Genomic DNA, 26,130 nt, shown 5'->3' with positions numbered 1-26,130 from the left:
TTCACTAGGGCAGTACAGCGCCGGGATAATGGGGGCACTTTATTTTTATAATTAGCCCTTACCTACACTTCTCCTCTCTTCTCTCCTCTTAACAGTTCTCCCAGCTCTGAAATCTAGTCCAGGTGCACTCATTGCTACTTTTCACAGCCCTCCCTTTCAGCACATCAACTGGTGCCTTCATCTTAGCCTCAGCACGCCCCCGCTCCCTCCCATCGTGCCATGATGGATACGTTTTCAGCAGACACACTTTCCTCAAGGTTTAGGTCATTCGCTCACTGCATCAAACATTTGAAAGCGTGAGCTCAAAGAAAATGACAACTCCTGTCTTTTGAACTACAAAGACATTCAGAAAAGATTTGTTTTCTTCCCTGCGTTTTTCTCTCACCGGCTCTTGACTTTGACTTTGCTGTGACTTTGAGGTGTTAGCGCAGAGGCTGGTGCTTTTGAGTTTTGTCGAGAGGGCGGGTAACACAGTCCTTCTGCCGCCTGTTGATGGTGAGGGGGGACCCAGAAGGCACCTGCTGCGTGGTGGAGACAGCAGGCCCTTTGATCTGGGTTTAATGTCGTGCCATGTTTTGTCTCTCATGCTGCTCTGTGTGCCACGTCTGTCGGGATTACGTCAGCTCCACCTTGATCTGTAGAGATCTGCTCTCCGCTCAGCCTGGGTCATTATCGGCACTCTCTACTGGGGCGCTGACCTGAGGTCTCGCTCATTTTGTCTTGTCTCATATTCAAGTGAAACACTTTACGTCATATATCTTGATGTATCTTTTAATGCTAGCGGCATGGCTCTGGGGTCTGTTGGACAGTCTGGACACCATTTTGGTCCAGACTTAAATACCTAAGCAACAATTTGATGGATTGCCATGAAATGTTGTAGTGACTTTCATGTTCTAATGACTTTAGTGTCCTCAGACTTTTTATCTTGCTCAAAGTGCAGGCCAATGACGGCCCTCAGAAATATTTTGTGCGATCCTGGAAAATGTCATGAATTGCATGAAATGCATGCATTATGGTTTAATCTTCTGCCCATTATCTGTCCATTTCAACACTTTTACTTTAAATAGCTTACGTTTAATACACTACTCAACTACTGCCTCAGACTGCACCCCCCTAACAAGCATCTCTCAAGGTTGGAATGGCAAATTCTTGAAAGCTACTGTCAACTACAAAGTCATATGCTGGCTTCCTAGCTTGGGACTCATCAAAACTTGGAGGACCCCTCATCTAGAATCACTATAAGGTTGACATTTGTAGATTTTAGCGATATATCTTGGCAAATGTTGGATAGACTGCTATGAAATTTGGACACTCATTTACACTCTGCTCAGGATGAATTGTTACATTTTCGATTATTCCCTGACTTTTCATTTTGCCCCATCATTAGGTCAAAATTACATTCTGTACAATTACATTATTCTTCCAATACTTGCAGCTACCTGCAAATCTAATCACTGTCCCATCCGCTAAACTAAAATGGTGGACATGGTAAGCATTATACCTGCTAAATATGAGCATGTTAGCCAGGCCTGCCTCAGCAATATGTCAGCTCAGGCTCACTTAAGGTGGCCCAAAATTTAAGGTGGGCCACTCTAATTTGCTGACACTTCTCTCTGTTCTTCTGGGTTTTTGTTGTGCTGCATTATACAATGACATACAGTTTGTCAAACTAAAATGTAAAAAAACAAAACAAAATTAATCGTTAGGACCAGTGGTTGTCAACTGGTCTATTTTCAGGGCTCACCAACACCCCGTAATGACAACCCAAATTTTCAACTCAAAAGTATTTAATGAGAAGATTGTGCAGTTTGAACTTGAATGCCAGCTTTTAGCATTAAAGGACATTATCACCACTTGCTGTTAAGGAGTGTGAATAAAAAGTCCCCTTCAAATTAAATTACAGGATTTTTTTGCCCAGGCAAAAACCTGCAACCCACTGAAAATGTGTTCCACTGGTTACGACTACTGGACAAAATAGTCAATGGATTATTAAACCACAAAAACTGTTGTTAGTGTCAACCCAAGTGTTAGCATTTTCGCTATGGCTATATTATCATTCTGACGTTAGCATTTAGCTCAAACCATCCCACCAAGTACAGCCTCACAATACTGCTAGCATGGCCCTAGAATTATATTCCTTCCTACATGCTTTTTGTATTAATATGGCCCTAAAACATATATCAATGCTTTATCAAGCTTTATAAGCTGTACAATGTTCTACTCTACTTTCAAATGCAGGTGAGCCTCTCCCATCCGGCTTCCATGAATCAAGCTGTATTTTCACTCTGTATCTGTCACTGCAACGTTGCAGCATGCATTTCCATCAGGAGTGAATAATGCTACAAAAGAATATTGGTCAGCTTTGGTCATTTATTTGACTGAGACGGCAGCTCTGCAGTGGCGGTGGCGTCGGTCCGTTGTGAGCGTAGCACGTTGACTGACAGGCACCGCTGATTGGAATTGACGTGGCGACGAGATGTGTGTCAGTGCTCTGACTGCTCATCTCACCGGGCATCCAGACACGGCCACAACCACCGCCATGCTGCACCACCGCTGCGAGATGGGTGTCACCATGATTAAATCTGCCCTCAAACACAGTCTGTGTGTAGTGTGCATCTGCGTGAGTGAGACTTGACGTGTGTGTGTTTGCATGCTTCCAAGTTCAAGTGCGTGTGTGTATGTGGGAGTGTGTGTGTGGGTGTACACGGGTCTCTCACCGTCCAGACTGTATTGCAATAGTGTTTACCTCTGCCCCTCTCCTCCACCCACTCATCAGTCACTCCGCACCAACTCATCTCTCTCCTCCCGCCTCTCCTCTGAACCTACACTCAACGCAAAACAAACGCCAGCAGTGACAGCTGCAAAAGTGCTGGGTGGCACAGCTAAAATATGATCGTTTCCCTACTTCTGAGGAGAAAATGGTGGTTTTGCATTTGCTTTTTTTAACATACAGATCACATATAAAGGAGACTGAAAGCACATAACTGTAGAATTGCAAATTTCTTCCCTGGATTGTTTGTGTGTTGAAACAACCAGATCTCCCGGTCCTCTATAAGTGAAGCAGGCTTTTAGATCCATCTTTTATTTTCTTCAAAATCTCATTCAAAATCAGATGTGTTTTAAAGTTTTGTAATTGTCAATTGAATAGAACCAACCTGTACGTTTTTGTTTGAATCATTGATTTGTACAGGAAGTGAAAAGTCTATCAAAACAATTACAGAATTGTTATTTATGGCAATATTATAAATGTATATATTTATGAATTTGAATTAGAGCTGTAGCAATTAGTTTATTAATCATTTATCAATTAAGTGAAGTCATGTTTCAAACTAAAATTCCCTGCACCCAGCTTTTCAGACCCCTGAGTTTGTTGATTTATATGATTGTATATGAACATGAACATATTTATTTTTAATTGATAAATCATAAAAATATTTTATAGAAGAATCTATAATGAAATAATTATTGTATGCAGCTCAAATCCTATAACCCTTTGTTCCTGAAGACACATAACACTGCCCTGCTCCCTATGAGCAGTGTTGGTATGGTAACTTTTCAAATGTAATAGTAACAGATTACTCAAATTTGAGCGCTTGTAAGCCATCCTACCCATTTGCTGACCTGTGGTAATATATAAAATTTGCCAAAAAATAGGGGTGCACAATATGGATTTTTTTTTTAACTAAATCATGACTGATATAATGACCAATAATTTCACTTTTTTTATTTTTAAAAAAAGTTCATAAACTGTAGTTTATGCACAGTTAAGGGTAGGAAAAGCTAAGATGTAGTGAGCAAAGATGGATAATTTAATATTCCATAGCTCTGACCGAACCAAATCTTTTTTCTTAAAATACATCAACATACTTGGGCTTTTATAGAGAATTTTATCCATGAATTCAAATACTTTGACATTATCTTTGGGATAATTTAAATACTCAGTACTGCTGACCAGCCAGTGTGTAGATGCTGCACTTGTTAAGTCAGTGGAAGCAATTTGGCTTTATATCAGCAGATAATTTATTGACTATAATTTCAGTACTGATATAAATATAAGGCATCCCTAAAAAAACACTTTCCTCCATTTATCTCAGTAAATGTAATGAATTAAACAAGACATTTATCATTATTGTAATTTAATAAACGAATGTCATTACATAGTTACTTTCCAACACTGCTTCTGATGTGCTATGGAACTTTATTCATGCCATTTTACCATTTTAAGAAATGGTACTCAGGGATAAATATTTGTAACAATAATAATATTTGCAAAAAAAGAAAGAAAGAAATCTCAATAATTGTAAAAGATTTCTGCAAGAATATAACCTGGAAGAAAAAGCAAGCAGAGGTGGACATTACACATGGCTCAAAATGGTGGCTCTGAAAATGGAAGGACAATTTAAATTGAAGTCAGATGTTACAATGATTTACCAATACAGATTAGATTTTTTTTTAAAAACCCTCCCAGCTTTAGATGTTAGTTCAATTTAACACAATAGTAGAGTGTTTCATCTCATTTTCTCAACACTTATATTAACACCAACAACTGAATGTTTGTCAGGAATCCAGTGGATTCTCTTGGAAGGTGTTGTGACAAGTGGTGTTGCGGTGGTGGTGGGCTTCCCACTGTTTTGTTCTAATAAGCATGGAGCGGGACCGGGGTTGTTGTGACATCCTGTCAGCCTGTGGGCTGGACTGGCGCTCAGTGAGCAGCACAGTAGGATGGACTCCCTATGATTGTGCACTGACCTTTGCATCATGGGGAAGATGACAGGTAATTTAGAGGCCTCAGGGACTGTGGAACCATACATTTGCTGTCCCCAAACCACCCACAGCACCAACCATATTCACCTTGAGATGGGAGCATTGTATTCATGAACAATGCATGTACACACACACATATGCGAAAAAACAGAGAATGCCCAGGCACAGATGCAGACATGAATCAAACATTCACATACTTATTTAAACACACACATCGCAAGATCTGCCTTGACATGCTCCCAACACCGCATCATCGTCACACACTCTAATCACCTGCATCATCACAACCCATCCTCAAACAACCAAATCACAGGGGGTGGCAAACTGGTAAGGCAGAGGGGGAAAATGATGATTTAGAGTGATAATTGCATAATCACCAGTTGTGATAATTGTAATTGATGACTGCATAATTGCTAATTGCGCTCTTTATGGGAACCCCTCTTTTCCGTTGTGTCTCTGTCTCTCTCTGTATATCTCTCAGTAGCCCTTCACTCTGCTTCCTCTACTTCATTCTAGGTCTGTTCTCTCACCCTTCATTTATTTCTCTCTCCTCAACACATGCTAGCTTGTTCACACACACACACACACACACACACACACACACACACACACACAGTCAGATTCACACACAGAGACTCACTAGCGGGTACTGTAAGTATTCTCAAAGGCTTATCAGTAAGTATTTCCCAGCAGCCTTGTCCCAGAGGCTGTGTTCTGCCCACTCTGTTGCTGCGTGAAGAGTTATGGAGGAGCGCTAACAGGTTTCCTTTGTCTCTCTCTTGCTACTCTGCCCCAGGCTTTACTCCTGCTTGTAAAATCAACCTGTGGCCAAGCCCATTCCCTCGGTAGCCATATCCTTTATCACAAAACGGGTGAAAACAAAGAATGCGCTGTGAGCCGAAGCCAGGGCCGGAGCCGTATCTCGCATCCAAAAGAGGAGAAGAGATCTGCCAGATGTAGTTCTTCCTCAAGCTGTACTACTCTGTACAACCGCCCAATCTGCTCCTATCTGTTAGTATGAGACTCTTGCCTCTGAACTCCCTTGGCTGGAGGTGGATTAGCATGGAGATGAAGATGACTCCCTGATCAGCACATATTACGCACGACACCTCAGAGCGCTTTGATGATAGCAAGGGTGGGTTATGGGGGGGGGGCATCTATACGCATACCGGGCGATAACGTGAGAAGGCATCAGGCAGGCGTGTGATTGATGTCTCTGCTAGTGTCTGTAGGCAGGTTAATGGTGTGATTGTGGAGGTAATCTCCGTGTTCTCTCGTTAAAGGATGATGGAGGGCCAGGAGACCCCACGTATCTCTGGAAGATGGAGCCCTCGCTGTTGCCTTCACAGGATCTCAGGCTTTTTACACATGCAGTTGGGAGCCTCATTTGATGTATATGCTTCAGAGGAAGTCAGGCCAGCCAGCAGACTGTCAGTGAAAAGTTGATGACTAGCAGTGGGTTCATCCACCCTGCTGTAGTGGCTGTGTAGTTCAGCTATAAGCTCAGGTTGATAATATAAAAGAGATTTTTACATTTTCACCCTTCACAGTTTTTTCACCTAAACATGTGTGTCTGCTATCATAAACCACTTTAAAAAAAAAAAGAAAATAAGTAATTAGGAGTTAAAGCTAAATTGGACACCTCCTGATTTCAGTCTCAATTGTAACAGCTTGAGCTAAAAAAAACTGCAAATCAACAATATTTCAGTCAAGCAACTGTTTTACACTAATTTCAGTCCAAGGATGTGATGAGAAAATGTATAAAATATAGTGATATAATATAAACTTCCAGGATGGACCAGTTGGAGCATTTATGACTCCCCATGTTGGCAAATACATTGATTACACTGATTGATGGAAGTTGTAAAAATACTTTACAACCCTAATATGATTCAGAACATAATTGAATGGCATATGACTGAAGACAGCATACTGGCCAACTCAGCTCATGCAAACAAAGAGGGAAATTAATCAGGCTGTGCTGCAAATCTTACAAGTGAGCCACTGGTCGCACCCATGCTTTGGTGTTCCTTACAGACTAGAACCAGCGTGCATGACAAGTGAACACTATGCTAGCTGATTAAGAACAGATAATGACAGGTTTTATGCTCCGCAACATACAAACATAATTTTATTTTTTACTGACTTGCAATTGATATTTCTCAGGGATGTTTCCTGACCACATGCCAAGATGATGGAGTCATGATAGCGTTTATGTAGCAAGAGAAAACTTCTGTGTTACAACAAGTCTTTTGTCCATTGTCATTGTTGGAGACTTTTTATTGGCTAGTGGTGACATTGAGTCACGTAATGTTTATAGCGAAAATGAAACAAACATAAAAACAATCTGTGATCAGTGGGGAGAACAGCAAACCTTAGCAGTAGCAACACTAGTTGCTGATGTAGTCATAACCCACATATAAAGCTGGGAGCAGTGTTTATGGGGCCAGCATGCTTCACACATTTTCACAGTTTGTGAACGAATGTGCCAACATTAACGTCAAGTCCTATAAGGAGACGGTAGGTGGGTGGAGGCAGATGGAGTTTGTTGGGTGGGTGGGTGTGGGGGTTGGGGTAAATTGGGGTATAGTTGAGTGAAACAACAGCATAGTGTAGCAGGGAGCTGGCTGAGAGCTGCAGACTATTGCATCTGTATTGATTGGGCTCCAGCCTTTTCCATTTTCCATGAACTCCTCTGAGCTGCTCCAAGTGGGAGTGATGGGGGGGATTTGCTTGATCTTTATGATATTTCTTTAAACATGATGCTGTCGTTATGCCTCCCCAGGGAAAACGCCAGCCATTTCCAGTAAATCAAAGGCTCTCCGTCCCTCGCTGTTTTCTACACACCTTATTTATAACCCCACTAAACAGCCCCAACACACCACCACCACCAAGCACCATTCTCATAAGTGTTTCCAGCCTTTGCAAAATGAATGTTTTTCAAGTGTAGCCATGGCGATGATGAGCATGCCGGCTCAGCCATACAGTGCACTTGACCCTCTGTTGTGGAGTCCATTGAGCCGATCAGGCAGAGGCTGTAATCAACAGTGACAGAAATGACATAGACAATAGATGACAACAATTTGAATTACGTCTGCTTATGGAGCGGGGGGTCATTTGGACGAGCCTGATCTGATTTACTGTCGCAGAGCAGAGGATGTCGAGAGGCAGCCGCATCGCGTCCTCTGACTTACAAACAGGCCCGAGGTCTTAGCGGGAGCTGGGAGCAGGGTAACCCACATACCCACTAGTGCAGGTGCCCTCTCCATGGGGCCAGGTGGTGGCTAATTCGCTTTCTTTGTCCCTCCTAATGAATCGTTAATTGGTTTGCATCACCCGCCGAGCAGAGGATAGCAGGTGCCGAGTGCTGCTGGTCGTTGGCGAGCCTTCTCGTGCACGCCAACACCTACATTTAACAGGCCAAATGTCACCTCGCAACATGCAGCAGCTTGGCAGCTAAACAGGGAGGATATCGTCATAGTTTACGCCTTATTTCTCTGGTTATTATGTAGAATCAGCATTTGAGTTGGTTAATTTATGCATAAGCTAAATGAACAGCCCAGTATTTCTCTGTTATACTTGCTGAAGATACAATACATACAGAATGCATACATGTTTCATTTATTAGAAGGATGCTGTGAGGCTGACCTTTGCTCTCGCTGCTATTGATTCATTGTTGGCAATTTAAGATTTTAAGTGTTTTCTGCTCTGTGTAAAAGTCAATGTAATGCCTGAAATGTAAATATTATGTGCACTGTGAATAAGACATATGCCAGGATTACATCAGTCAATGTTTACCTTAATGGCATCTTCTCCGCTGCAGGTGGTTGCTCTGAACAAGCGCAGCAAGGAGGCCGAGTCTGCGTTCCTGGGAATCTACAAACAGCTTATCGAGGCCCCAGGTGAGTCTCCCACTAAGACCAGAGATGTGCATCTTCACAAACAACAACAACAACAACAGCAGCAGCAGTATAAACACCACACTCACACATATTACGTCTAGAATTATCGTTCCCCCCTCAAAGATCATATTTTGAAGATCAACTCCCCATCACACTTCTTCTACTATCTCTGGACCAGCCCTATAACATATCATGTACATATGAACACACACCGACCAAAGCTATTTTCTTGCCATAGATAGATATGGTGCAACCGCACATGGATATAAGATACATAAAACCCCATACCCTGTGGCTCTTATCTATTTTTCAAAGTCTGTGCTCTCAGAGTGGTTTCCAAAACTCTGCGTGAGGCCACTTCAAAACCCAGCGCTGGTCCTTGAGTGTAGCCTGGCTGAGGAGCGAACACATCCTTGAGGAGCTCTGCTGTTGATTGTGGAGGGCCAATTAAAATCCCAACTGAAGTCTGGCTTCGCGTGGAACGCAGGCCTGATGAGGCCAATGGGGGAAAAGGGAGAGAGGGGCAAAGACAGTAAGTTAGAGCAGAGAGGAAAGACGTATTGTGTGTTTATTCAGTTGTTATTTCAGTGCCGGGGCACGTGTTCTGTATTGCTCTTTGTTGCAGGAGACGGCAGCAAAACGCAGCCCAATCTCAGTCTAGATCAGAGAAACACTTGTGGCAGGAGTAGAGAATGCTGTTTACAGATTCAATGAATACAAGATAAAAGTCTGCGTCAGAAAAATAGCGACGGCAGCAAGTGACTTTTAAAGGTCTCCATTTTTCCTTGAAGTCCCCTGCTTGATATTGCACCACCACACACACATTCACATACACACACAGATACACACACACACTTTGAATGGAGTTATTTCCTTGATAAGAAATACCGTTCTTTGAAGATGTATTCAGTTTGATTTTCTGACCTATACCTTTTATACAGAGGCCTTAATTCAAGCCCAGGAGTGTCTTGTGGGATCTGTTTTGTCACTAACCCCTCTCAAATAGAGAATAGTCAACTAAGAGCTGTTATGTTCAAGAACAAAGACTTTAAAATAGAAAGAAAAGCCAGTCACCCAACATGAACTCTTATATTAAAGTTAAAAAAACTATCGCAGCTCTTTTTTTTTTGTCAAACTTTCAAATAATTTTTATCCTCTCTTTTAAATATAGTGTATTCATTCACTGAGTGAATGTGTGGTCATTATATTGAGTAGTAGACCTTCCTGTGTCAGGTTACATCAGATGACGTAACACAGCAAGCCTCTCTCTACCTCCAGTTGACCGTCTGTTTCACTGTCTCACTGGGAAAAAGTGAAGCCAGTTGCTTTTTTTTTCCTCAGTCAGAGTGATAAACAGTGTTGAAATACAGAATCAATTACTCATTATTTATTGCTTTTAGAACAGTATTACATTATTTTAATGATGTAATAATTACTTAACAGAGAGATTATGATAACCTAATAATTAAAGTTATTAATGACTTAACAGCAGAAGTAGTTACATTAGGTGTAAAGACTATTTGCTACCTAGCTTTGCTGCGTAAAAGGTGCTTTCAGACATGTTAAATATTGCCACACTAACTTTTGTATTTACTATTTGGAAAAGAAAAAAAGAGACACTATGGTTTAACTTGAGACCGTATGAAACATGGACATAGTTTCTATGACCAACCAAAGGTTTTTGAAGAGCTTTAGTGAAGCTCAGTTTGGTGGCTCCAGCCATCGCCATCTTGGCAGTGCCTGACTCCACCTTACTTCCCAGCTAATCCAAAAATGGGCAAAGAGGTGGAGCATGGGTGGAGCGTGAGCTAGCTTGCTGAACCATGGCTTTTATTACAGCACCCACCTGTAAATCAAAGCAAAAAACAACAACTGAGCTTTTAGGAATACAAAAAGGGAAAACAGGTAATAAGGTGTGAGGCACTGGTAGGAAGAGTAGGAAAACTGTGAAATCGGTATGGGGAGGGTGCGACACTGAGAGGCCCCCTCCCTTCCTCCCACATCTTTCAAATTGATACAAGGTAACAAAATCACACCATACAGGTGCAACTCAATAAATTAGAATATCATAGAAAAGTTTATTTATTTGAGTAATTCAATTCAAAGTGGAAATAACACATCATATAGATCCATTACACACAGATTGAAACATTTCATGTCTTCATTTGTTTAATTTGTTTTAATTATAATGAAAATTGAATAATACAAAAGACCAGTTTTAAAAACTATGTTTAATATGGAAATGTTGGCCTCTGAAAAGTATGTCCATCTATATGTTCTCAATACTGGGTTGGGGCTGTTTGACTTGAACTACTGGAAATAAACTTTTCCATCATATTCTAATGCGTTGAGATATACCTGTATATCCAACATGCAGCTTAGTAGATGGCACACAAAGCGGCAGGCAAGACAACAACATATAGCCTAGTAGTTTGCGACAATGAATCGTTCACACCCAAGTGGTACTCAGAAAAGGAAGAGAATCAAACAAAATAAATGTGTGTCAACCACTTAGGAATGGGGGGCCTCATAAAGTTCTGTAGCCCAGGGCCCCAGTGATGGTAATGCACCCCTGACTATGCAGTATAATGTTTGCAAGTGCCTTAGCTTGTTAGCACAAAGCTAACATTAGCTTACTAACAGCTAACTTATCCTCCTTGGTTAGACATAGAGTGCTAAAATAATCCTTTGACGTGCTTAAATCTGATGTTTTAGCAAGCACGGGCATTGCATTAGTCCTTGGTTGCATATTGTGTTGCTGATTATTTTCCCCTCCAGTGGGTGTGGTTTAACAGAGTATGACGTGTTGCACTCTGACTATATAATTTAAATGGGTGAGTCCAGAATGTCACAGTAAAGCTCTCCAAGTCCAGACAAAACCAGCCCATTCCTGATTATAGGTTTACTATATGATAACATAAACCAGCCTACCGACAGCACACAACATGTGAAAGGTGTATTTCTATTCTTTTGGCTGCAGTTATCTTCCCAACAACTCAGCCACTGCACCAAGGCTACTACCCCAGAATCCCCTACCATAAAATTCCCAGATTCACTACATGTAAATTGCATTATGGTAATCTGATTAACTGCACATTTGTACTGCTGAAGTACGATATCAAATAAGATAAGCTAATCTTGTAGCTCTGTTCAATAGAGATAGTCTGTAAGAAAATTACCCTACTTTTCACTTTTTATTGTATCAGTAAACATTTTATATCTCAATCGCTAGTTTCAAGTAATCTTAATACACCATGATGTAATTTTGAAGAACGGAGGACCCAGAGAAAATGCAAACTCCACATAGAAAAGCTGCAAACCAGATTTGAACCCTTGCTGTGAGGCGAAAGTGCTAACTACTACTCCACCTTTAGCCCATAAATTATGGTCTTACTTACAGCAAAATAGAGGATAAAGCAGGTTATTCTTTAGGGTGTTGCTACCTTGGGATAGGCAGGTCGCTACTACGGCATACTATGTAGGCTACATTTCTGTGTTTTCATCTTAGAATTTTGACCTTTCACAGAGTGAAAGTTACCATTTAGGTGCCTTATAATGTTTGTTCAGCGTTCTTACAGCAGTTGGCTGTCCCTTTCTTCTATCCCAATTGTTGTCACAGTTAACATGAAAATGGATGGTAGTGAGTACTAGAGTTAGCTGGTAACTTGGCGTCCTCATACCCAGCTCCACCCACCACAAACCAATGTGTGACGCCAAAGTAGTTTCGTCCACTTCTTTTATTCTTTGGTTGTTTTCAGTTTGTGTCTAGGTTTAGGGCAAATACCAAAGCTGAACATGAAGGCAACAATGTACATTCACGCTGTGGGCAGTGATGCAGTCTGGCCATGCAGGCTCTCTATGAAACACACAGAGAAAAAACAAAATCAAACCTGCATCCAACTCACGGTAAGCCCCCCTCACCCACCCCCCAATGGGACACGACACCTCACTTTGTCCAAACATAGTGTCTCTCGCCAAGTCCTCACACTTCTGCGACACACCCAAAGCAGCTCACAGCACTTTTCTCTGCATAACTGTAACTTTGGCAGAAGATGATGATGAAGATGAAGCTGTGAAAGATGGCAAGCGACAATTGGTCAGGGTCCAACTTGTAGTCTGCCATGTCTTTCAGCCAAGTCACAGCAACAATCTACGACTCATTGATTGCCTAATCTGACACAGTGACCGTCTCGATAGGCGAAACTCTAGTGTTGACTGATCCCAACATTACTGTAGGCGCTTCCGTTGCCAGATATCCCCCTCTTCTCCGGCTGCAGCCAAACAAAGGGCAGACCACTGAGAGTATTTCTGTGTCCGGCCTGAGCAGTATCTGCCATCTGTGAGGAGGGCCTACAGTATCCTGTGCCTGTTTGTCACTGTACATCTTGCTGCTGGTGTCCAAGGTCACAACTCCCCCCCTCTCCAGCCCACCCCTCGCTAGAATGGATGACTTCAGGTACACCGGAGGACAGTCATTTGGCTGTGGCCCCACTTCATTTCTCTCTGCCCCTCAAACACAACAGTGAGCGTTCCCACCATTCCCCCAACAAATGCTACAGCTCATGTATTTTTAATCTTTTGACAGATGCAATTATTCTTTACACGCCGTGCTCGTTAATCTTAATGCAGTTATTACTATTCATTGCAGGACGTTTTTCCCTCCTATTATTTCATTTGAAAGTGCCTCTCTCTCAATGTGTGTGTGTGCGTGCTCATTTGTGTGCCGACACTAAGGCCTCCAGTCCAATCAGAACGGGCCAACAGCAGAGTTAATGAATGCGAGAGGCGAACAAGGAAAGGGGGGGCAGGGGCACACGCAGCAGCAGCTCAATATGTGACCTGTTGTATCTGGCTATCATTAACATCTGGTCACATATCAGTTATCCACTTTGCCGTGCCGACTATTGAATACAAATAACATATCCGTTCCATTTGTGAGATTCCAGCATGATAATGTTTCACTTTGTTAATGCAAGATAATGCGCCTGTTCAATGGCAACTAGAATGCAACAGTAAACTCAGAACAAAAATAACTTCTTGATGCAAGTGATTGAAGTGATTTCTTGCCTTTTATGAGGCCCCTAAGCCGAGATGTCAATCCACTGGAGTGTTTCATTAGCGTTCTATATTTTGATTTGCCTGTGACATCTCCCCATGCTGTGCACTGTAACTCCTACCCAGTCTGGGGCTTGAAAGAGGCCTGTTAACAGTGTTTCCCTAACAATGTTTATATCACCTCCGCACGGTTTTGATCAGTGCAGATAAACACGTCCTGATCACTGAACGCTAAAAAACAGTGGCAGCTTCTGCCCGAATTCATCGGTTTCCCAGAGATGCACCAAACTTGCTGTGTCTTTTTCTTCCTCTCCTCCTCGCCGTCTCACTCCCCTCTTCTCTGCTGGAGTGTGTGAGTGCGTGTGTTCGAGTGGCGTTTGAACGTCTGCGTTTGTTGCCACCTCTGTGAGAGCAGCGAGGCCCTGTCGCCAGGGGCGTAGCCCTGAGACTGACGCTCCAGGTGTTTGCTCTTCTTCGCCTCCTCTCAGTGCACACACTCATCCCTCAGGATCCACCCCACTCCCTCTCTCCTTTAGAACACAGCTCCTTTTATCTGAGCGGGGAGCTCACTGAGAGTTTGTGAAGATTCTGATCTGAATACACCCCTCTAAGTATGTGTGTGCGCCGGGCCTACGGCATGTCTGAGGTGTGTGAGTCTTTATGTATGTGTGTGAGTGTGCGTTAGTAGGAATGTTATGGCAACAGTGCTTGCTAGTGGTGACCAGCGGTACTGTGGAGCAGAGCAAAGGCACAAGCAGCTTTTTGTCATATTAAGTCACATGTCTTCTTGTGAAATGAGATGGTTATAAGTGCCTTACATATTCACATCAGATGTTTCCCTCGGCTATGAGATTATCAGAACAGAATGCACTGACCTTAGTAATTCAGAGACATTCAAATGCATAAAGAATAGTTGTCCTTCTTCAACCTTTCATATACATAAGCAAGCACCAGCGAGAGAGGCCTGCGAGGCACAGCAAGCTGGCTTTATTGTAATTTTGCAGCTGAGTACCTACAGTCAGGATGAGAGGGAAGAAGGAGGGCCGCGTGCATTTGTGGCAGTCTCTCAGAAAATAAGGACGTATAAAAGCTGATGGAAAATGAAAGCTCTCTGGGCGGGACGAGATTATGCACAAGTGATTAATAAGAGCAGTAATAAACAAAGGCCCAGGAGATGTTTGAGGTGCTTAATAATGCATTATGTTCATAAAAGAGCTGGGCCTCTCCAACTGATCCCTGTGGAGTAGGAGACCCCAGAGGGACCAGGAGAGAGTGTGCTCTTAAAAGACAGCAACTGTGTGTGTGGGGAAATGTCTGCATGTGTGTGTGTATGCTTGAGAACAGATAAGATGTTACCATGGGATTCAAAAATGTGGAGACCATAAACTGGTGTATTTGATGACGCTAATTCATCGTGATTTGTCTGACATGTCTCATAAATAAGAATGTGAGGTATGTTGTTTAGTTTTTTGATCATTTCAAGTGAAGTTTGGTTTGTATGTCATTGGAACTTCTTTTTTCACTGCAGCATCTTGTGTTAATTTTAAATGCTATCTAGCTCTGGCTCCACTCTTTGTTCCGAGCTTTAAAATGTCTCGGTATTGATGTCATTCCTTCTCCGTCCTTCAGTCTGTCAAACAAAGACATGGAACAGCAATGAAAGAGAACAGGTTAAGAAGTTTCTCTTTCAGCTTTGTTTTGTTCACACACAAAAGCCGCCGCTTCCCACAATCATTTTTTTCATTCCACCTATCTTTTTATTTTAGTATTTCTCACTCCTTCTGCCACATCAAGGTAAAGCGACACTTCGGTTTGCTATCTGAATATCAAATGCTCGTTGGTTTAAAATGCACTGCATACAGAAAAGTCGTGTTTATGATTTTGTGACAAGCAGTTTTGTGTTTTTTCTAATCGAGGAAAAGAGATGGCAATTTATCTTACCTTATATCACTTTACATTGCCTGTGAAGGTGAAAGTAAAGACTTAGTGTTCTCTCAACCTAGTTTTGGTTCTTGACAACAATATTACAGCAGTGTTACTGTTTGTTGCAGCAGCGGCAGAGCGTGTTTATGGACCTTGAAGTCCACTCAGAGGGAAAAAAAACAAGACTGTTTTGAATGAAAAGAAAAAACCTTGGAGCACAGCCTTGTAAATTAATTTGTTCGTGTTGTATGATGGGAACACAGCTGGCCTCATTAACATGCGCACAACAAATAATTATAGCGTTTTTTTTCTCTCTTCAGCCAGCCAATGCTTGGCTAATGGGCTTGCTGGGTTAATTATGTCAGAGCGTAATTACACAGGGCCCAGGGAGACATAATGGTGCACCCTGCTGCGCCCACACCGCCTAATGATGGTGTATCGCTGACAGGGCCAAGACGGACCGCCCCGACACACCTGCTTGTCTTGGCGCACACCACCCTGGTCCACCCCCACCCACCTAGACACACATCCTGAACCTGTGCACCGTCCTCCATGGTGCCACCTGCAGTCCGCTGAGCCGTCCAGCTTCTGACAGGCTTTGGCTCGCCCTGGACTGAGGGCTCAGCCAGATACAGTATCTGCCTCCTGCTTTGAGATGTGCAATAGCACAGCAACGCAGTGACCACAAGGAAGCAGCTACAGGGTGGCAGCCTCATTATCGCTCAGCCAAAGTGATGAAACTCAATATCAATGCAGCAGAGGATGTATAAAAACAATTAAAAGTCTTGCTAACATTTGTTGGCTGTAAGAAAGTCAGGGTTTATCGCAAATTGGGTCTTATTTTTTTTGTTTCGTGGTACTAATAACGCTGTAATTTCTACCTCTGAGGATGCACACAGAGCCAGCTGCAGACCAATAGGAGCTTCAATGCAACTCCTCCTCCAGTGCACCGTGCTTAAGCCATGCTTCATGCTATGTTGACTCCCAGTTCATACAGAAAATTAAAAAGAAACAATCACAAAAACAAAAATTTTCAATATCACTACCGCATTTTTCAAATCAAAGTTTTTTTTGCACATGCACTCTTTTACTTTTAATCAGTTGGCAAAAAATGAATAGTTAAACATTTCAATAAAAACTGATGATGTACTTGAACCCGTTCAGCCTATTTTTCCGTTTGTATGTAATTTATAATTCTCTTTCAATTTAAACAAGAAGTCAGACGAAAAGAAAGCCAAACCTAGAGAAAGAAAAGGTGAACAGTAAAATTATCCCCAAAACATCCATCACAGTTTTCAGACTTCTGGTTTAATTTTATCCTGCTGTACGCACAGATTTTCAGTGCAATAGGTACTTAGGTCAGTTTTACTTCCAATTCAAATTGTTGTAAATCTGCATAAACTGTTACCTTGTTTACAACTTGTCTGATTGTTTCTTGCCCCATTGGGCTGCTAAAGTATTGTCACCATGTTCCCAGATCTCATCTCAACTACTTTGACAAGTACATTTGCAAATCTTTGGTGACCTAATTGAACACAGCACAAAGACAATATATTTAATGGTCAAACTGGGAAACTTTTGTTTCCCTTAATATATAAACCCCTTTGAATTTGATGCATTTGTTTTTATTTACATTTTACACAGAGTCCCAACTTTTTTGGAATTGGGGTTGTAATTATAAAAGAAAAACGGTCAGATGATGGTCAAACTACAAAACTAGAAGAGTACTCGGAGAGTTACCTCCGTCAAAGTAAAGAATAATTTGCATATCCACCCCATGATTGGGATCCGTTTGAAAAGCATACTGGGTTTTTCTTAATGCTGCTGACAAACAGACAAGCAAACAAATGGAACTGAAAACATAACCTCTTTGGCTTAAATATGACTCAAGTTGTAACAAACCAGAAATATCTTTTCAATGTCGGATTCATTGTGAACAAATACATTCATGTTTCACAATGATGTTATTGAACCTCCCTTTGCCATTCAGCTCTTCTCCTCCTGAGCTGGTCCTCAGTTCACCAGAGAAAATTATGTATTAAATGTCCTGTGATTTATTAGTTTAAACGAGCTGCTGTTGCCCGATCAGTTATCATGACCTCAGAGCAGACATCCAATCATCTATAATTAAGATAAGGGATGAATTAAAAATTGATCCGTTTATTTTGCCGTGAGAGTGATGTGACTCACCTGATGTACATAGTGCCTCGTCAGCTGTGGTATATTTCTTGATTAACAGGAATGTGAGCGGTCGGGTTAATGTTGAATTCCTCTTCTATTGCAGGGTTTATTTGGTGGATTTACCATCAGAGCTGCTCTAAAAAGAAGCCCTGGTGCTTCTTATTAGCTACATCAATTAGCTCTATTTCCAAAGTTATCAGCAGTCTTTCTGGACTCTCCTTCACAAACTGTAGATCCCGGGCCCTTAGAGAGTAACCCTGCTGCTCTACTTTGACGGGGGTTAATTTTGTATACAGACTTAAGTTATATCCCTTCACTTTAAATTTGACTTTACTTTACTCCCCTGCCACTGATTGATAATCCTGGCTTGTCCATGTGTGAGAGATCCCTTACTATAATCTCTGTCCTTTGATCATTAAAAGTTGAAAGGATATATGGGAAAGAGGCTGATAAAGTGATTTCTGTGACAGTGGGTCGATGGAATAGCAGTGCTTTAAGTCATCCTGTTTGTCTTAGAAGAGCTCTGCTCTTAATAGTGATGTCCCTTGTGACTGATGCAATATCTCCACAGCTGGTGTAACAATGAATGCAGACAATGTTTGACTGTAAACGGTCCTGGGAAAAATAGCTCGATCAATTAAATGGCCCAAAATGTTTGTCTGATGAAAATGCAGATATGGCGAGCTGCAATGTAAGGCCAGGATTTCAACAAATTGCACGTCGCAGAAGTTTTGGCTCTCTGATGAGCATTTATTTTCGTGGCCTGCCGGCTCAGAGTTTGCATTCTCTCTGTGGCATCTGGCAAAGTTTAAACGTCTGTGGCTCCAACTTCTTATGAAAAGTCACTTCAGTCAGTGCCCATACTGAAGAAGGGATCCAATTGGGTTCCACACAGAAGTCTAAGATGAGTGGATGAAAGCTGTGGGAGAAAAGTTTGTGCAGCAAAGCAGCGATTTTCCTCCTCTTTTAGAGTTTTGAAGGGCTGCGGTGTGTGTGTGTGCGCATATATGTGTGTGTGTGTGTGTGTGAGTGCAAGTGTGTGCGCGTGGCTCTACATCTTGCCTCCCCCCTTGTCAAGGAGCTCCCCTGAGCTTCCCTCTCTGTGCTTTGGCACTAGAAGTCACCTCCTTTGGTGTTCGGCAGGCAGGTACACAACAGGAGCAGCTCTCTCTCTCTGAGCTGTTGAACTTTTCGGGAGGGGAAGAAAGGGAAGGGGAAGATTAAAAACAGCCCTGTGATGTGGAGTGCCGAGCTGCCTCCTGAGAATTCCTGGCATAATAATTTAAATGATCAAATGATACAGAGGAGACTTGTTAGCTGAGAAACAGCCTCCTAGTTGGCCCCATGGGCCCGGTGCTGCCGCGCATGCATTGCAAAACAGCTCCTCTGTTGTGCTAAAGAATCCCGCTTTTTTTCCCCTTTTCAGGAGCAGACTTTTTCTACACTTTGGCTAGGTGTATACTTGGGACTTAAGACTCTGTCACATATTCATGGCAATCTTTTTGTCTTCTTTGCCATTCATCAGCACATGAGAAGACTCATTAGAGTTGATTTCTGTACATGTGAAGGGTCGGAACAGCACTTGTGTCATTAGGTCCAGCTTGTGAAATTTTCAAAGGCGCCTGAGTGGGGAAAGTCTAAGAGTCACTCTTTGGAAACAAGTCTCAGAGGAATAGTGTGTCTCTGTTGAAACTGCGATGCAGAAAGCTCTGTAAAGTGCTTTACAGGCAGCGCACACACTAAAACAGCTATTTTGCTTTTTTTTGAAAAGTAGGAGTGTGGATATCATGTGAATCTTAGGAGTCGTTTCTACATAGATTTGTTTGTGTCTGTTCTACAGATCCAGCACCTGTGCTGGAGGCCTCACACACCCTGGAGGAAAGGCTGCAGCACCTTCACAGTTCGGCCCCAGACAGCGAGACCCTGGTACGAGAGATCAGCGGGCACTGGAAGAAACACCTGGAGTGCCTTGAAAAGACAGGTCAGGACAAAATCATCTACATCAGGGAGCTGAAAGTTCTTGGAAGTTAATTTGAATATCTTAGAAATGCTGTGAATTCTACCATAATATCTGGGAAATATAAAAAGGTCAGCTGATGTTGGAGAACTCACCCCAGCCTTGTTCTTCCACACAGAGCCCTCAGAGGACGGTCCAGCAGTCTCAGGGGCAGCAGTGACGGAGGAGGCCCCAGAATCCAGCTCTGCAGCCTCCCTGATGACTCCCAACAGCACACCGGCTCCTGGGGCCCCAGGCTCCCCGCAGCAGAACCACCAGGAGGACCGAGCTGAGGACCGAGGGTGAGAACTAGTGAACTGCCTCTGACATGCAATCATTATAGATTTATATTAGGTTTGTATGTCCTAAATTAAAAGATACAAATGTGCTGTCTTAACTGCCTGTGCTACCTAATTCCTACAGCACAGACCGCTGTCATTATTTCATATTATATGGTATAATAAAGAGGGCATATACTTAAAGATTGTCAAGGATGCAGAGATGTTAGTGCTGTTTAAGCAACTATATTCATATTATTTTAATGATATAAGAATAGGTCAGATGTCTGTGATCCTGTACAATGCACCCTACATGTCCCTGTTTAGCTTGGCAAAGCAATGAACAACTTCCCCACTTGGTGCCCCCATGTTAGAAAACAAAGGCTGCAAAAGTGCCCTCTTGAATGCCCAATGGTAGTGCCCATTAGGATGCTGGTTAATGGAGAAAACATGATAAAGTGCCTATGAGGGTGGCCTTCCAGTGTAGAAAACCAGATGAAGTGACCTTTTCGGTACCCTATCGGACCAATTTGGGAATTTTGAGGTCGATGCCAATACTTGTTTTAGAGGGGGGAATTTAATCAATAACCGATATGGTGGCTGATATAGTAATGTGTTGAGCTGGAATGAAAATAGTTTTTTTTTTTTATGTGGATTGTGCATTCATTTTTCACAACTCTGCAAATGTACCCAGAGAGATACATTGTCAGACATAAAACTTTATTAAATAATATTTAACAATTTTTTTACATTATTATACATTATATAAACACTGAGTTACATTGTCAGCCAATTCTATAAGTGATTACTGAGAAACTAAAGAATAAATAAGAATAAAATAAAAGGCTAATAATATAATTACTGTTCAGTGCTGACTATTAAAAAAATTTATATTATTTTAAAAAACTAACACCGTTTCTAAATCACGCCAAGCAACTTTTTCTGCGTTTTATATTATGTAAAATAAGTTTTCATAATGGCACTTATTGGACAGCATATACACAGACAACAAATAATGGACGATAATTTTTGTCAACCAACATATCTGTCAGGCTCTAAATGAAATCACATTAAAGTGTCCTCTGGGTTGCCGTTAAATAGAAAAAAACAAGATGACGTGCATTCTAGAATTCCTGTCAATGCAGAAAACTTGATAAAGTGCCTTTTTTAGGTGCCCTTTCAGTAGAGAAACGAGATGAAGTGCCTTCTGGGGTGTCCTTAAAATGAAGAAGATGCGCTGTAGTGCCATGTAGGCTGTTACAGGCCGTCTTTGTACTGGTGCTCTACCACATGCAACTGGTGCCCTTTTTATTTCGTCCCCCTGCCCCTCAGTCAGCCTGAGTCCGCCATGACATCTGTTCAAGTTGAATTCAGCTCATCTTTGGAAAAATCATCACCTGTGCTGTTTCTAGAAGGTTAAAGGGTGGGATTAGCACATTTTATCTCACTTGTGGCATGAAGTTGTGTAATGTAAGGTGTGGCAATGATTTTGTGAACTAACTTACAGTTTTTTCTCCCAGGGAGGAGGAGGAGAGCACTAATGTTAGTTTGGCTAACAGACTATCAGAGGCCGAGGACAAGATCAAGGTTCTGCATTCATGTAAGTAGTTTAAACACTGACACATACTGGAGCTGTTGCTTTTCATTTCAGCCTGAACCAGGGTGTGTGTGATCACTTTACCAATTTTTCAATACAATTTGGTTTTCTGTATTTTTAATAGATATTAATCAAATTGATTGATTTGGATAATACGTTCAGTATTGTAGCTTTAAGGTCAAAGTTCATTTGTTTTTTTAATTTCTCACTTCCCTTGTCTGCCTGTCACCAGCTTTGAACACTGCACAGACAGAGCTGCTGGACCTGCGGTGTAAATACAACCAGGAGATGACAAACAAGTGAGAGTCTGCCTTAGATTTTACATTTGTGTTCACATTACCACATGTTTCTGACCAACTGTTGTGTATCTCCTCCCCTCCTTCAAGTCATAGTGGCGACAGACATCTCTGTGGCCTTCCTCACTGACGCTCATTGTAGCATTTCAAGTGCTGAAGCTAGTCTTCTTTATTTTGCCTACATAAACTCATGTCCAGTGTAGAGCTGAGGAATGCCATTGTAAAGGCAGAGAGTGACTCAGCCACTAATGCAGGTCGATGAGAGAGGTCTGTGTTTGCCTTCACTGGCAGCTGGGCCATGACAGCCCTCAAGAAGAATTGCTCCATTTAAAGATTGCTTCAGAAAACACTCTACCTTGTCCTGGTCTTTGAGCGCAATGTATCCACTGCACGCCTGAAATGAATCTGAGCTTGTATGAAGGATGTCGATAGACATTCAAAGTAAACACTCCTTTGTTTGGGTTGTGCTCCAGAGCACAGTCAGCCGCTGCTAATGGATTTTCTCCCAGGCTTAATCCATGGCGCAATTGAACTGATGTTTTTAGACCCACTGCCATCCATTTTGTTGGATTGGACACATTTTCAGTTTGGGCTTACCTTTCGTGTGCAGCTGCAGGTTGAAAGACCATCTCTGTTATGTGGTTATAGTGTATGTTTTTGTGTGTGTGTGTGTGTGTGTGGGTGTGTGTGTGTGTTTGTGTGTCACATTCCTCTGGGCTGACCCCAGTTCTCCCGCTGCAGTTATCCCTCTCTGACCCTGAGCTTCTCAACACCGGGCCGGCCTCTATTACTCTCACTGACTGTTTCCTCAATGTTGATAAGAAAGACTATTTGTCTGCTTCGGCTTGAGTAGCTGAGCAGGTAATCAATACAAAACATTTTCCGTACTGCACAAGTTCATTAAACGTGGAGCTGACACCTGTTAGTGTTGGCTGTCAGCAGGGCGCCATCTATCCCGGCCTTATTGATAGTATCGGGGCATGGCCAAGACCCTCTGAAACCAGGGCTGCACCACACAGCGCTCATGATCATAACTGCCAAGAAAAGGTTTGGTTTGAGACATTCACAGTATGTGACTGATGCCACGTCTCATTGTTTAAATAGTATTGTCTGTCCATTTCAACTACTCATAATGATTCCATTGGATCCCTAATATTTTAGGTAATGATGCAGCCAGATTTGAGACAATGGGAGCAGTTAAGTGCAAACATGAAAGAGAATGAAGGCTCGGCTGAATGTAGTTTCTTTAATATGGATTTAAAAAGTCTAATATGTTCTTTGAACAAATTTTTCTTTTGGTAAAAAAGGACCACTGTGTCCCGAAACTTGAAAAACCTATGTGCATATTTAAATCAATCACAGCCTCCTCGTTAATTCATCCTTATCTACCTTTTGAAAATCAGGTCCCACGTGTGCAAAATGAAACTGTTGAACTTCAAACAAACCTCATGAATAATCCTGCCGAGCTTCTGTTTAAATTAGACTACCCTGATTGTTAGATGTATGGAGGCAAGTTGGAGTTCAATCTCAAAAGAGCTCTGAGGATACAGATCATACATACATCCACTGGCCACAGCTTTGGTGCAGAGTAGAGCTGGGCGATATATCTCAATGTGATAATTTAATGTTTTTCAACGATATTGTGTTGTGATGAATCATCAATCAACACAATATGATACTTTTTAACATCTTGCAACTTTATAATAATAAGCACATACTCAAATTTTTCAGAAAATCATTTAAAGATTGCAGTTTTGTTTTTACATTACATTAAAACTCAGTTCAATGTGATTACTGGTAACCTTCCAGTCACAGGCTTCTCCAACCTTTGAACTCTATTAACCAGAATGCAATAGTGCAAACAGCCCAGGACCGGGTTCTCTTGGCCCACTTGAAACCCAAGTTTTGGTTGAAATTAATTTTAAATGGTGTATTTCAAATATAGTGTGCATGATTTAATTCATTCATTCATTCATTCAGCTTTATTGTTCAGCTCCTGTGTGCCTACACCCAATAATGCTGCTTCTGTGAATAAACCAGTGTAGTTAAATCAAACTATTGCCCTAATTTGATTACTCTGTATTGTAATCTAGTGTATTTATTTATCTTTCTCTATAATTCCAGTTATGATAAACTTTTATGTTTATTTACTAAAGTTCTTAATGAAATGAGAAAACACTCAGTACTTTTCATTTGTCAAGTATTCAAGTTGCATAAGAGTATGCAAAAAAGGCTTGATATTTGATATACTCAATATCTTGTGTGTTAATGTGTAATTATATCTCAATATCAGTGTTAGCTGAGGGGCAATAATGCACTCAGTTATCATTTTATTAGATACACTCAGCTATAACAAATGAAGTCTAACCCTGCAGTCTTACAATCAAGCCTACCCTCATGAATTTTTTTTTTTACTTTTTCTAATGTTTAGTCCACCCTCATTAATATAAATGTAGTGGACAAAATATAAGAAACACCTTTGTGTATATGTCTAAGTAGTGTAAGAGGACCTGTTGAAAATTGTATTTATTTTTGAAAGACTTTTTATACAAATTTATGATTTTAAAAATTGTTTACAGTTTCATTTATTATGATTATGTTTTATGTTTTTCCAGCCTTCCAAAGAAAACCCTTCTGTTTTAATTTCTTTAAGCAGTGCAGTTCCAACAGTTCCTACCATACAACCCTTATAATATCTGTGAATATGTCTGAAATGTCATAATCGTGCTCTCCACAGGGAATTGTTTTATCATCAAAGACTCATCCTGAGCTGTGAGCCAGTTGACTTATGGTCTCGTAGAATCATAAATCAATCTCATTTCAATTTCAAATCGTGTTTTATTTCTGAGTTTAGACACATTTAAAACACAACTGTTACTATGGAGATGATAGCCGCTCTGAAGTTCCAGGACAAACATGTTTGTTGCTGTTGTTTCACCATCAGACGTGACATGTTGTTGCAGGGCTGAGCAGTGTTGCACTGTTGTCACCAAGCTTGGTTAGTTATTGTTGACAGAGGCACTGAAGCAAAACCTGTACTGTGATGTGCAACTGCAACTCCCATCTTAAACAAACATATACAACATGTGCATACATCCCACACAGCACAGTGCCTGTTTTCATTTTCTTTTGCTCTGACATTTGTTTAACAGCTATAGTTAGTAGTTACTTTGCAGGTTTATATTATTAATACGAATGTAAAGCATTGAATAAATTATTATATATATTGGATTATTTAATGAAAAAACACCTTTACCAGCTGCAACATAAAAGTGATGAACATTAAGAGAACACATCATTCAAATCCTATGTCATATTCAGAAATAGCCCATTCCACATAATGAGTACTTCTACTTTAAGTATTTTTTTTTTGTTAATACTTTTGTACTTGAGTATGATTTTGAATGCAGGACTTTTACTTGTAATAGGGTATTCTCACACTGTAGCATTCTTTTCACCACCTTCATGGCTCAAGTGTTTAATTCCTGAAATGTATAAGGAGAAAATAATTGTTTTGATCTCTCAAATTTGAACCTCTTCTATGTGACCTGTGACTGTCGTGCTTTAGCTTGGTCTGTTGAAGCATTATATGATCAACAAAAGGTTTTTTTTTTTTCCACATGTTTGCTCTTTCTTGGTGAGTGAGAGTATCTCCTCAGTAATGGTGTGGTTTCTGTCTGGGTGTGTGTGTGTTCCAGGGCAGAGGAGGTCAACGCCATCATGGTGAATCTTGAGAAAGCAAAGCAGGTGAGTACAGTCTTCCTCTGCACTTCTCTGATTGAGATGCTCCTTCGTTAAGGTAATCACTCCTGTAATCAAGCCTTGGCTTTAATTAGACACCCTCCGTCCTGTGCCCCCCCCCTCCCCTCCTCCCTCTTCCACCTCCCCTCCCCTGAGTGTGTGATTAGCAAGTGTAAACCTGAGCCCCCGTCGGTGGGCGCTGTGACAGCACGGCTCCACTCAGCAGAGAACAGCAGACTGCCGAGCGCGATTGATGCCGGAGCGACAAACGCCGGGGTTCTTAGTTATCTCGCTGCCTTGATTGCTTCCTATCCTGGTGATACCTCTTTTCTTTTACTCCTTTCTTCTCCCCTCTGCTTTTCTCTCTCATGCTCTTTTTCTCACTCTGCTGCTCTCT

The 26,130-nt window shown here is 41.5% G+C and overlaps 1 protein-coding gene across 1 annotated transcript in view; it reads left to right on the top strand.

The window, feature by feature from the left end:
• The window catches only part of cux2b (cut-like homeobox 2b), a 100,113-nt gene that overhangs the window by 58,654 nt on the left and 15,329 nt on the right, over positions 1–26,130 (top strand). The window contains exons 4-9 of the mRNA XM_059336928.1: positions 8,588–8,666; positions 19,666–19,806; positions 19,961–20,123; positions 21,620–21,699; positions 21,929–21,995; positions 25,691–25,739. Coding sequence (XP_059192911.1) covers positions 8,588–8,666; positions 19,666–19,806; positions 19,961–20,123; positions 21,620–21,699; positions 21,929–21,995; positions 25,691–25,739 — 579 coding nt within the window. The remainder of the gene's footprint in view (positions 1–8,587; positions 8,667–19,665; positions 19,807–19,960; positions 20,124–21,619; positions 21,700–21,928; positions 21,996–25,690; positions 25,740–26,130) is intronic.

This window comes from Centropristis striata, chromosome 7, assembly GCF_030273125.1.
Source record: "Centropristis striata isolate RG_2023a ecotype Rhode Island chromosome 7, C.striata_1.0, whole genome shotgun sequence".
NCBI classification, from domain to species: domain Eukaryota; kingdom Metazoa; phylum Chordata; class Actinopteri; order Perciformes; family Serranidae; genus Centropristis; species Centropristis striata.
Note: the sequence above shows the minus strand (reverse complement) of the source record. Positions and strands in the feature narration are given on the sequence as shown.